We start from the raw sequence: 13745 nt of genomic DNA, 5'->3' as shown, positions 1-13745 counted from the left end.
AAAATATCCACGATTACGTAAGTTAACGAACTCGACTTTACATGCTCGTGGTAGACTGGGTAAGACGATGCAGCAGCTCGCGCTCAAAGTAACACGGCTCTATATTATTTGTTATATCTCAAAAACTTATTTACGGTCCACTCTGAAATTTTCGTGAGACACTCTCTGAAGTATATTGCAAAATTACATTGGAAAAAATTTCATTTCGGAGATATCTTTTTGTTGTAAATGCAATTTGTTTAACATTTTTGCATGTTTCCCGGATAAATAAATAATTAATATTTTTCGCATATCACACAGTCAAAGTATGAACAATTATGAACTTCATTATAAAACATCCAGATTTTAATAAATAAATAATTGTTGCTTTTGAGTATTTCAAAAAAGTGATCTTCATTAGATTCTGAAACTTCAAATAATGATAACTTGTGAATTTCACATATTATATTGAAAAGAAAAAATACGTGTCTTCTATTTTTGTGTTAAAATCAAGAAAAAAAATGTATATAAATAAATAATGTCACAACCGCTCTCGCCCTACTCCCCTGAAAAACTATTTGAGTCTGCAGTTCTAGAAAGGCTGAGAACGGGGTGACTGAAAGTGAGAGTTTGGTTTAAAATAATTTGTGAGGCTATTTGTCGTTTCGATGGATAGAAACTTTCCACCTTTTTAATATTTGATCATATTTATGTACCATGATTATTTGATTTTTGAATATACTAAAATCTTTTTTGTTATGACTGCTAGATTGCTAAAAACGTTTTTTTCTCGAAAGCGGCTTAAGGGGGTAGTTTATTTTCAAGGACCTTTTTTCAATATTTTTTTTGCATTAATTTTTAATAGACATTCGCAATTATTTATTATGTTGCAGGGCCTAATTTTGGCTAACGGAAAACAACATTTTGCCATTTTTTATTAACATCCGGCCGAGATTTGGGCGATCTGAAGAAGCCATGTGAAAAAACGGTCCCCATGATATCTCAATTTCGGATCATCTGAAACACAAAAACCCAATTGGTTGTTAAAGAGTCCATGAGTGGCTATCGTATGATCCTCAATCATTAATAAATACCGATAAATAAACAAATGGTGAATTTCTATAAGTTTTTTCGTTTTTTTTTCTCCGTTTTTTCAACATTTACTGTGTCAAACTGTTATTAAATATTAGGGGAAAATCATGACCGAAGGTCATGCGATAGCTAAGTCTTTTACAAATTAAAAAAAAAGTTGAACGAAATCTGTCTAGTGGATCGGCTGGAATCGCGCACAGAAAAAACTGAAGTTAAATTTTGTTGCATATAAAATTTCCCGCTATTAAAGTTTACATGCTATTTGGCGAAAGTTTATCCTACGATGGAATAAAAGCTGACGTCTGCTACGGCGTCCTTAGCAGAAATGGGAAAACGGCAAAGTATGAGTGAATTCGAGTTCTAAATCAGGACACCAGATGGAAAAGAACAGAAAAAACAAAGTTAAAATTTGTTGAAGTTAAGACTTGCAACAGTTAAAAATTAAATATATTTCGGCAAAAGTTTCACCCAGGTTAGGAGAATAATTTTGATCACGTGTACTGCGCCCCGCTGAAGGGAGCAAATTTCGGTGAAACATGTAGAATAAGCAACAGAAAAAAGAATTGTTCTTACTGATATAGTATCTCCTCCGAAACAAATTACACTATTTTAGACGAATTAGAACTTATTTAGTACCGTTTAGCAAAAAACGCAAAAACAACTGGCAGGTGGGAATCCCCATTTCTCTCCAATTTAATGAAGTTTAACGACGATAGATAGTGCAAGGTTAATTTTTGTTGCGATGAATCTCTCACCTGGAATTGACGTAAATTTTATCTTTCGTTTTTTCTGTGTGACGACCACCCCAAAAAAGTGCGTTTTGAGAAAAATGCGTTTAAAGTTTAAAGTTCGAAAAATTGTGCGTTGCGACCGCTCGAGGCGTCTATTCCAGCCAGAATTTTTGAAAAAAATTATATTTTTTGTTTTGATTTCATCTCCATAACTTAAAAAAAATCTCGATTTCATGGTTAAGTTTCTGGGAAATTTTAGGTCGCAAAGCCACCAACTTACAGCATTGATTTTTGGGGCTGATACGAGCGCAGATTTTTAATGAATATTTCTAATGTCAAAAATTTGTTGAACTAAAAAACGCTTGCGATAAGGATAAGCATATAAGCGTTGCACCCGTATCAGATCCAAACTAATATATTAAGTTGGTGTCTATGTGACATAAAATTTTACAAAGCGTTGACCATAAATTTATATATACAATATATATATTTTAAATTATAGAGGGGAAAGGAAAATAAAGAAATAAAATGTTGTCGAAAACGACTAAACCAATTTTCGAAAAAAGTTAAAAAACAATTCTAAAAAAAGAACAGGTGAAATTTTTATTGTTGAAATTTTGAACATTTTGTTATCCATGATCTGCCCATCCAAATTATTTAGGAAAAATATGTTGAAATAGAGAACTTAATGATACGTGTGCAAAAAAACTGGAGGAGTCACTTCAAAAAATAACATATAGAAAATTTTTCAAATAATTCAAAATAATCTTACCAATGCCTTAAAGGGTTCTGACTAGAACTTACCAGTCAAGTTCTAGTGAAATTCTCAACATTACCCTACTTGAAATAGAGACGAATAAGGCAATTTCTAAAATCGTAGATCTTATAACTGGGGTTTGCCCCTTTATTTCGATTGATCGGAAAATGTTGATTAAGTTTTGAATATATCTGGAGTAATTTGTATTCCAGAATGTTCTGAATGATATAAATTAAAGACACTAATATAAAGTTCGCCGTACCCTAGTGTATGGGGCAAGCCCGCTACTGAAATGGAATATTCATTAATTAATTAAATTTTAAATAATGACGTACCTAAAAAGCGGATTTGAAAAATAACATGCAGGTTCCCTGATAATCTGAGCTTCAATTTAAAAGATACAAACACACCAAAATTACGTTTCAATTATAATTTATAGAGCATTCAAGTCAAAGCGCGCCACCATACCCTACTTGGTTGGACCAGATCTACCTATCGATTCCCTATCTTCTTTTTAAATCGGTAATCATTTACTCATTTCCCGGGCTTTTGAAAGTAAGGGGTTAATTAATTTTATTTAGACGCACCCGTGCAGAAATTTTGATGGGGCTTGAATTTATCGATAAGAGTTTGCATGACGAAAAAAACTGTTCTGCTTTAACAAACAATGTTCAAATTTAGAGCTATTACACACGAACACACACATGAATTTTAATTAAAAATTTTATTTAAATCTTCTTAATAATCTTTTGCAATGATCTTCTTTTGACTAATGCACATGGGACACGTTGAGTGAGATTTGAAAAGTGAGGTTATGTTCGAGAAAATATAAAAAGCTTTAATCTATAATGTTACTAACCCGGAAATTCCTACATTTGGTATAAGGTTATCTCTATTTTCACAATATCATTTCCAAATTATAAAATTCTAAAAAGCTGGAAAACATTTTTTTATTTACATAAATAGTAAATAAGCTCAAAATGACGACGCCTTCTCAAATACATTGCTGAAAATCTTCAGAAGCTAAAAATGAATTGTGATGTTGATTCTAGCGAATTAAAGCTTACTTTGCCTTCATTGCGATTATAAGAAATCTTCCCAACAATTTTGTGATTTTGAAATCGCAATCTACTTTTTGAAAAACAATATCACGACAATAACAGAAGACTTGACATAATCTTGTTTAACCTAACCAGACCCGACGTGGTTCGGACACGAGCCACAGCAAGATTGAGATTTTTTATCAAATTTAACGTCGGTTGAACCTTCATTTTGAAGAAAAAGTGCATAATTAATAATAATGCGAGGCTCTAAACAAATGTCAAGATTTTTTCGAATCAATTTTCGTCTTTAATTATGTGGTAAAATGAGTTGAAAATTCAATCTCATTAAAAACTGAGTTTCATCCGATGTTAAATTCATCAAGAACCTAAATTTTTTGGTTTTTTGTTGTAGGGCAAAATAAAAATGTTCTAACACACCAATCAACACCGTTAAACGTCACAGCTGTGCGGGACAAACCACGTGACTTAGTTCAAAGCGTATTAAATGACTTAAATACCTGATTTTCTGGTATCTAAACATGCAAAAGTGTATACTAAGAGTTTCACATAGTTTATTCACTTGTTAAGGAATGTTTAAGGAACAATCTTCACTCATCAATCAATTTTTGACCCCCCCCCCATCCCAATCCCTTCATACTGTGTTCGGAAAATCCCCCCAAAATGCAAAATAGCAGTTTTATGACAAATTAATGCTAAGAATGGTATTTTTTTTACTTTTTCAACCTGAATTGTTTAAACACTTATTATTTGTTAAAAAAATGTTTTCCGTCTATTCAAATCATGAAAATTTATTATTTTTCGGGATAAATTATATAGTTGATGCATTTTAAGAATAATATTTCTTACATAAAATATTTCGTTATTATTTTAACAATTTCCCCTGTCAATTGTTAAAAGTTATTGTTTTCTGGAATCAATGACACGAGTAACGAATTTTGAGAGTATGTAATATATTTTTTCAACGATACTTGGCAATATTATTTAAACCATTGTTTGCCCTGTAACTCTTGAAAAGTTACTATTTTCTGGAATTATTGATCCACTTAATGAATGTTAAGAGTGATATTTATTGTCGAAAGCAATTTGCAATTATTAAAATAATTATTAATTTAGGTTTTGACTCTCAATTTGTGTAGCTTATTAGTCCGTGTTTTCAAATTTCAGAATTTATATCATGCTTTTAATCAATCAATTATAAATAATTTTTTTTCAGTTACGTTGTACATATTTATTTAGATTGACTTCATTGATGAAGGAAAATACTGATTAATAGACGAAATAGTTTAAGAGATTGGAAAAAACTAGAATTTTCTCCATATTTCCTATGGAAATGAACAATTGATATTAGTTGTTTAAATATTTTCCGACTGTCTTTTACGTAAAAATTTCACTCCCAGCATCCATGACTGGCGATATACTAATTCCAGAAAATAATAACTATCACGCTTCACAGGATGAAATTTGTTTCAAAAATTGCTAAATATCCTGAACAAAACATTTCTTTCAGCATTGGTTACTTGTATCATTATTTCCAGAAAAAATGAACTTTTCAGAATTTGGCGGGGATGAAATGATACAAATAGAAATTGTTCGAACATTTGGAAAATATGTTTAAAAAAAGAATACTTTCGACATTCATCAACTAGTATTGTTATTTTGTCTTGCTAGGTTGATCCATTTAGGTCCCGTAGCATTGTGATTAAAAGCATATTTTACATTTCCTTTATTTTAAAACTCCGGTAAACCAGAGGTCTATACAGGGGTCACCCTCCTTGCTAGTGCATCATTTAGGTCCTTTAGCCTTTAGCATGAGTACATATACCGCCGGACTACTCTACTTTACTGATTATCGGCCTGCGAAAATTTTGTTATAACAAGGTGGGCTTAGAATCACTGTATGAATTTAATCACAACCGCTGATAACCCGCGGCTGCATCCGACTTCATAAGAAGTACACCAAACTCTCGCTTTCACTCAAATGTCGGGGGTTGCCTTCAAATGGCCTTAGACTGATTTCAGGGAGACAGAAACGTTAAACAGTGAGGGCCGCCTGACTCGTTTCCAATTGGAACATATATCTATATATAATGTTAAAACCGTTCTCGCCCTACTCCCCTGATATACTGCTTGAGCCAGTAGTTCTAGGAAAGTCGAGAACGGGTGACTGAAAGCGAGAATTTGGTGTACTCGCATTTGCCTGGAAGCTTGCCCAGGGGAAGGAAAATTGCAGAAAACAACCTCTCGAGCTTAGCAGATGATCCATGATCCATTGGATCATGCTATGATCCTCGGCGTCAAGCCTCTCGCTCGACATTAGTTAAATTAAACCGAATACACAATCTGGTCGTACGTCCCAGATGGTCACCCATCCAAGCGTACGTGTTCGGAACGGCTTTATATCTGAGAACTTTTCCCGAGTCTAGATTCACAGCGCAGCTAATGTCGTCGGTTTTATCGTCTTTATCATTTATCCCGAAAAATAATAACTTTTCACGATTTACAGGGATACATATTGTTTAAACCAAAAATTTAAACTAAAATGGTTGAAAAATAGTTTAAAAAAAGACTTGTTTATTAAATTGGGAGGATCGATTAGCAAAAATCGAAAGAATGATTTTTTATGTCCGCTTGGCATCCACCACCTCGTAGTACCACGTGGCAAGCAAGCCAATCAGAGCGCAGCGCCGTCATTTTCCGTTCGCTGAGCAGAATTGTTGGGATCCCCGCCAAGAGGATATACGTGGATTTTTATATTCCAGGACCGCGGATATAAACGCGGTTCGAGTGTATTCCACTCTCCCCTACATCGATTTTATAAGTTGTGCATCCCTCGGAAAATTTTGTTTTTTTTATACCACTAGGCTGAAAACTTTTATTTGAGTTCAAGTTTCTTCGGGAAGGCATGAAATTGAAGCTTTTGCTATAGGTAGAATTGCCATGAAAAATAAATTTGATATTACACTATTTTTTCTTTATCAGTCGTGGTAAAAGATGGAAATTTGAGTATTCCCGCAATTTACGACATCTATCGAGGGTACTTGTCGCTCTCTTTTCGGACTGAGTTTTTAATTCCTACTGTACATGAAGTTTCAAATAAAAAAATCTCTTTGAGGGCTTTCCAATTTAGAGAAAGTGAGAAATTAAAATTAAAACCTCTCTTTTCTTCGCAGGTGCCAAATTAAAAAGGGATCGTACAGATGCCGACGACCTCTTCTGTGAAGAAAAAATGCTCATCATCGATGGTGAGTTTATTTACTTCTTTCATAATTGCAAATTAATTAAATATATTTAGGAAATAACAAACCTGATTCGGATTTAGAAAAGACATATTTTCTAAACCCAAATTCATTTAAAGTGGTTAATAAAATATTTTGCGGTTTATATGATGTTGGAAAAAACATGAATATGAATCATATTTCCGAAAAACGTCCTTGACGCAAAATTGTACCTCGTTTGATCGATTGAAACAACAAGCTTTGATTGAATACTGAAAAAGTATCGCCCAATTTCAAGTCCTCGTTACTATTCGAGTTACTTCTTTATTTAGATATAAAATTTTTGCTTACTGAAGCGACATCCTCTCAAAAGGAAGTTTGGCGAGAGGGGCCTGATTGTGTACGTTAGTGCCAAATTGAATGAAACTTGTTATATATATTCAAGCACACATACGCACTTTGTGGAATGTGATTCAATAAACATATAACGAATGGACAGAAGTGTCTCAATAAAATAAATCTTTACGTTTTTTTGATGCAATCGATTTTTAAGCTGCTTGAAACCAATGATATTGGATTTGAAATATGATCTGGATTTTGTTTAGATCAACCAAAATATGGATATTATACATACAAACAATTAAAATCGACCCAGGAAACCACTTTCAATTGTTTCCACTAAAATTAATTCAGAACTTTATAATAATATTCTATTTCTGAGTTTTTAGCGTATACATTCTTTTTCATATTTCCCCCTTGTTTCTCTTAATGTTTGACTGTATAACAAAGAACATAGAAAAAGTTGTAGAAAATCTTCTGAATAAAAATATTTAATCATAGAGAAATTTAATGCCAGAATTAAAAAAAAAAAAAATATGCAACAATTTAAATTTAAAACTACGATAATTTCCAAATTAGTGTGAACGTGTTTTTTTTAGATTAAATGAAAATCGCTAAAATAGCTCCGACTATGACTTTCATATAAGAGCCTGTTTTTACTCAGAATTAGATTTTGATAGAAGATTACTTCAGCTTGGTTAATATTGAATGGAATCAGGTTCTTATGAAAGTTAATTGGTAAATTTGAGTTTTTTGGGTGACCCTATCTTCACGTTTTTTTATGTTGTGGCGCCATCTATCTAATAAGTGCCACTTCTAATATAACCTTTATCCACAAGTTAGTTATTTATTTATCGTCATTTCTGACAAAAGTATAACTCCTTGAATCATCCCGTAAGCGTGAAATCGTGACGTGGCCTGTTCCTTTCACAATGATAATAATGAGGAGTCATGTTCAAGCAACATGTTCTGAGTTTCTTCCGATGGATCAGTTTTGCCATTAGCCGGAAGTTGATTGCTGAAATAAATAGCTTCGAAAACATTGTCGCTCGACTGCAAGTGTTTTTTTAATACATCCAGCAAATAAGCTGTTTATTTTCGACTATCGACTTTCTTATGCAATAGACAACCAACTAGGACCAGCCGAATGGTGCCGGTGGACTTCGGTGGCGTTATTTTTACGCAGCATCTCACCGGTAATTATAAACGGATGGCCTTCTTCGACTTCGACTTCTTCTTCAACTTGGTGCTAAGCTACTTGTGTAAATAACCACACATATCCTGCGGCGCGGACCTTAATTGTATCCATGCATGAGGGAGCATAAGCTGGAGAGAAAAAGATGGGCGGAAAGAGTGAGAGGAGATAAGGAGTGATGGAAAAATGTTGGGACGTGCTGCTTCGTACAATGGTCGACGAAGGTACGTCACGCGTTTTACTCCGCTGACTTTCTTCTCTATAGAGTAGAGAGCGCTCCAGTTCCGGTCGGTGAAGAGATTTAAATCAAAACACTCGAGTTTGTCTTCTATCGGCTATCATAGCAATTTCCTTCAAACGCAATATGGGCAGAATATGCAATATATATTGGCCAAGAAAAGATTTGCCTTTGGGCTTAGCTATTGGCTATTGGCTTAGTAATTTAAATTTGATATTTTTGTTATTTTTGTAGATCTGGGCCAATGAAATAATTTTTTATGTTTTTTAAATCGTGAAAAATATTACTGAATGCATTTCTTTTTTTATTTGAATTCATTAAAGTGCATTCGTTCAAGAATTTGACGCAGCTTTAATTTTTATGTTAGTTTTGAATCTCTGGTGTATATTCCAAGCTAATTTTTTGGACTTCGAGCTTCATATTTTCAAACTTAAATCTCAAATTTGGAGTAGAAATACGGTAGAGTGCTGAAATCGCACGCGCCAGCAATTAACTGCGCCTGTGGATCACACACTGTTTTTTGCAGCAACCGTGTCCGAGCAAGTTAGAAACTGAAGGATGCTCTGAAACAGTCAGCAAGAGCCATGTCACATAACGTCCAAACTCTACCGGTTCGCAAAGTTCCTTATCAATAAATTGCGCGTGGGAAATTTTACTCACCGGTGCGCTAATTGACTACATATCAATGTACGCATGTGCCATTATTATTCTCGTTCTGTCAACTGCAATTAGGTACTCTGCATATGATTTAGAGGCTTGTGTCCAACTTTTGAAGTGCTTGTTTAAAAAGAGCTATTTTGTTTTTAATCATTTCTAATACTAATTTAACCCTTGCTTGCTACACCTCTGTAGAATAACATACTTGTTACACCGGGGTAAGTTTTTACCCCAGTGACAAAAACTGTTATAAAAAATAAACTACTTATTATTTTGACTTGGCAATTTTTTTAGAACATATTGAAAGCTTGCTTTAAAAGATAGTGCGCTGTATATAGTCAGAAATTAATTTAATTATACCCCAAAAAAATGTTAAGAGTAAAAAAAGTGCAAAAATGACCATTTTTAGAAAAAGTTCTGAATTTTGTTTTCTCACGTTAGAATGAGCTAAAATTTTGACTGAGTCTTCATTTGGTCTATTAGTATAAAGAAAAAATAGTATTTAAGTTTTTACCGACATAAGTATATTTATTCTGAGAAATGAAGGAAGAAATTTTGTGAAAAAATGAACTTCCTGTTTTTAGCAAAATAACTCATTTTATTTATTATTTAAACTGTATTTAAATTAAAATTTTATTAAAAATTAGTAAAGAGAAATGTAATATCAAAAATAGCATTCAAGAGTATTTCGACACTTTTTTTATGAACCTTTACAACTGAGGCACCTAACAACAATGTGGTCCAATATGCGCTGAGCGTAAACACGATGAACATCCTCTCTTTGTCTTTCTGTCATCTTTTCTTTTACATAAAGAGCATCGTTGAGAAGATGGCAGATTTACGGATCTGATTTCACGAAGTAGAATATCTATATTTAATATCTCTCAAGTTGATAGACACTCAAAAAAAATGTACTCCAAAATATTTATTTAAAACGTAGCTGCCACATGGAGTTATTTTTATACCCCACGCAATTTCAGGCGGTTGTAAAAAATATACTAATCGACCTAGCGTGATGCTATTTAGCCTGAAGTGTTGTTGTATTCTCCAACTATTGACAAATGTTACTATAGACCCGCTTTTATTGAATTTAGATACTTATATGTAAGGAAATATAGGTTTGGGGTATTTTTTTACCCCTCGGTGGCAAGCAAGGATTAAGATAGTTCAAATTTGAATCTTAGTTGGCTACAAATGGTTATTTTAAATTTTAAACCTGAAAGTACCTTACTATACAAATATTCTGACATTTACAGTTATTACGTTACTCTAAACTAAATTTGAATGTTACAAGTTTATTTTGTTTTCACAGCATTTTAGTTGAAAAGCACTTTGAGTTTTCGCGCTATGAAATTTATAACACTTTCTAATTAAAAACTTGAATCCGGAAAATATTTATTTATAACAAAAAGTCCCACTTTGAAAAAAATTTTCTGATTGCAGTAATATTTGAAATTCTTTAGAATGATTTGAATATAGCTGAAATTCTTTAGAACGATTTGAATATAGTTGAAATTCTATCTTTATAAAGAAAAAGCTTTCACACTATCGCAATCTAATATATTTAATATCTAAATTATTGGCATTTCAAAACTTTAAATAAATACACCTGAACCTGCGTTAGTGCGCGGTTTAAGGGATGGCCGGCAGTGGCCTTCGACGCAAATCGAGGGACTCCGAAAGTTAAAAGACCACCACGTCGCACATGCGCATTCGCTTTCCAGTCCTCCTGTCGCAAAAACTGCTACTTCTAGAACTGAAAAGACGCTAGTAGAACTCGTAAATCATGCCTGTGTTACAAAGAAAATTATTCCGCAAACCACAAGCATTGGCATGATTTACGCGCTTTATCAGCGCCTTTTTAGCTCTAAAAGTAGCCGTTTACACAACAAGTGGAGCGATAGCGAATGTGCATGTGCGGGGTAAAATTATTATTATGATCGTACTCCGCACATGCGCATTCGCATGGATTATAGGCCCTCTACAACACCCCCCCGTAACAAACCGTTACAAAATATTGGTGCCCCCTCCCCTCTTATTGTACATAATTTGTGGTTTCCCGAAATAATAAAATATGTGACTTGAAACTTATGGAAGCTTTTTATATTTAAGATAATAGGATGCTTAGCAGGATGACAATTATATTTTGAAAATTCCTGCTTTTTCCCTGACCAATTTGTCGTTTTCCCTGAATAGTAACATTCAAATGCCAGCATTTTATTCTTGTAATATTTTTGACATAGAAATCTTTTATAAACGGAATAAAACAATATGTCAAATAGAAATTCAAAATTTTCAAATTTATTTACTCATTTTAAACAAAAAATGACTTATGTAATAAAAGGGGATTTTTTAACAAAATATTTAAATTATTAACCGAAAAGGTGAATTTTCTACAAGAAAGTGTAAAAGTTGATATTTCCACTAAAATATATGAAATTTCATATAAAAAACAATGATAGAAAAAAAAGAACACGAAATTTCAACAAATTAAGATTTTCACTAATGAAAGAAAAATTTCAGTAAAAACTTAATTTTCTATAAAATAATTCAATTTTTAACCACAGGAATAAAACGTCATTAAGAAATGGTAAACAATGTAGTTCAACTTTTACCTATGCAATTGAATTTTTAATTAAAACATCAGTTTTTAACATACTTGTTAAACTTGTTACCTAAGAGATGAATTTTCCACTAAAAATATGAATCATCATTAAAAAAAATGATTTCTTAGCAAAGTGGCTTAATCAAATTTTTCAAACACAATAGTTGAACCCTTAAGTTAAGAAGATTAATTTTGAACCGAACAGTTGCGTTTTCATCCAAAAAAGATACAATTTCTATTAAAATACAGTTAAACTTGTATATAACGCCCCCGGATTTATCCTTTCCGAGAATTGACACCGCGCCGGAGGTAGGAATTAAAGGAGTTGCGGGGAGTGTGCGGCAGTTACACAGACGTGAGCACACGACGTTAAATTCATATTAAATTTATATTAAATTTCTGTACAATTAATGCAAGTTATTTGTTTTATTTGCGAATTCTCAAAAAGGACGTCTATGAATGAAAGACCGTAACAACTTTTTTGGGCCCCTCCCCCCGCCTTGGGCTGTTACGTAATTTAAGTACGGTCCGTTAGCAAAACATACGCTGATAGAGTAAAGACTCAGTTTGCCTCCTGGGTACACAATATACTACTATGTAGTGGAAATAGAACGTTATAGTCAGACACAAAGCAAATAACGTGGTAAGAATGAGCATGGTGGTGCTGTCCCCAACTTTGCCGTCCTGATAAAGAAACTATAGAACGGCATTTGAAATAAACTGAGATATTCAATAAAGCGCGCTTGCTCCTGTACCTTAATGAGAGTTTTTGAAAAAAATACTGTTCTTGGGTAAATTGGACATGCTCTATTTATTAAAACAACAAAAAATTGTGAATTCCAATTATTTATATGCAAAACTGTAGATATGCTAGATATTAAGGCCCAAAGTCGCCGAGATTCGTTACTAATAAAGACAGCCGGTCATTATTCCGATGAATCAAGTGACCGAAAATTAAAATAGTAAATATCAGGATACCGTAATTTATTTGTAGGAAAACTAATTTGCCGAATAATTAATTGACCGAAAACCATTTCAATGAATGTTGAATTATTCGAAAATAGTTTCAGCGAAGATTTTTTATTTATTTTTTCTTCCTCGGGGCGTAACCTTTAACTCAATTCGTAATTTTTCTTTAACGTAAATTAATGTATATCAACTAGATAAGGTTTTTGTCACTCATTTTCTTGATTTTGCACTTTTTTTATCCCTTCAAACAACTTGATTACGCATTATACGTGTTTTATTTGTTATTAAACATCTATTTGAATGTAAATAAACCATTTTTAAATTTTCGGTTATTTAAACCTTCGGTTGAATGATTTCGGATAAATCACTTTCGCTTAACTGATTTTTCGGTAAACTGAACCTTCACACCAAATTAGGCCTTCTGAATTTCGAAATTTCAGGAAAATGGACTTTCAGAAAAATGAATCTTCGCTTAAATTATTTTCGAATACTTCGACATGAGTAAAAATAAATTTCGGTATGCTATTATTCGCTATTTTAATTTTCGGTCACTGGAACCTTCGGAAAAATGTGACCGGCTGCCGAAAGACCGAGGATCCTCATGAGACAAATACATCTGCGCAGATGTGTTTCTTTTATCAGGATCTGAGGGCTCAGCACTATCAAAAATCCTGGAATTCGTGTAGGCTAGAATTTCTACAGATTTGTTTCTTTATCAGGAATTCTCGAAAATTGCAGTAGGTATGCTCATCTTTGATGAAAATACAGTTGTACAGTTTCTTCACCTGGACGGCTGAGCTGTGTTTGGTTCATATTTAAAGTGCAAGTTACTACTATTGTAACACTAATTAACGGAAAATAACATCTTGTTGCTTTTAAATAGCGTTGGACTAAATTATGGGGG

At 33.1% G+C, this 13745-nt stretch overlaps 1 protein-coding gene across 2 annotated transcripts in view; it reads left to right on the top strand.

Moving 5' to 3' along the window:
* LOC117166824 (flocculation protein FLO11-like) overlaps positions 1 to 13745 on the top strand; it is a 95838-nt gene that overhangs the window by 41211 nt on the left and 40882 nt on the right. For both annotated transcript variants that reach the window (XM_033351150.1, XM_033351152.1), the window contains one exon: positions 6794 to 6865. In XM_033351150.1, coding sequence (XP_033207041.1) covers positions 6794 to 6865 — 72 coding nt within the window. The remainder of the gene's footprint in view (positions 1 to 6793; positions 6866 to 13745) is intronic.

Source organism: Belonocnema kinseyi, chromosome 2, assembly GCF_010883055.1.
Source record: "Belonocnema kinseyi isolate 2016_QV_RU_SX_M_011 chromosome 2, B_treatae_v1, whole genome shotgun sequence".
NCBI classification, from domain to species: Eukaryota; Metazoa; Arthropoda; class Insecta; order Hymenoptera; family Cynipidae; genus Belonocnema; species Belonocnema kinseyi.
Note: the sequence above shows the minus strand (reverse complement) of the source record. Positions and strands in the feature narration are given on the sequence as shown.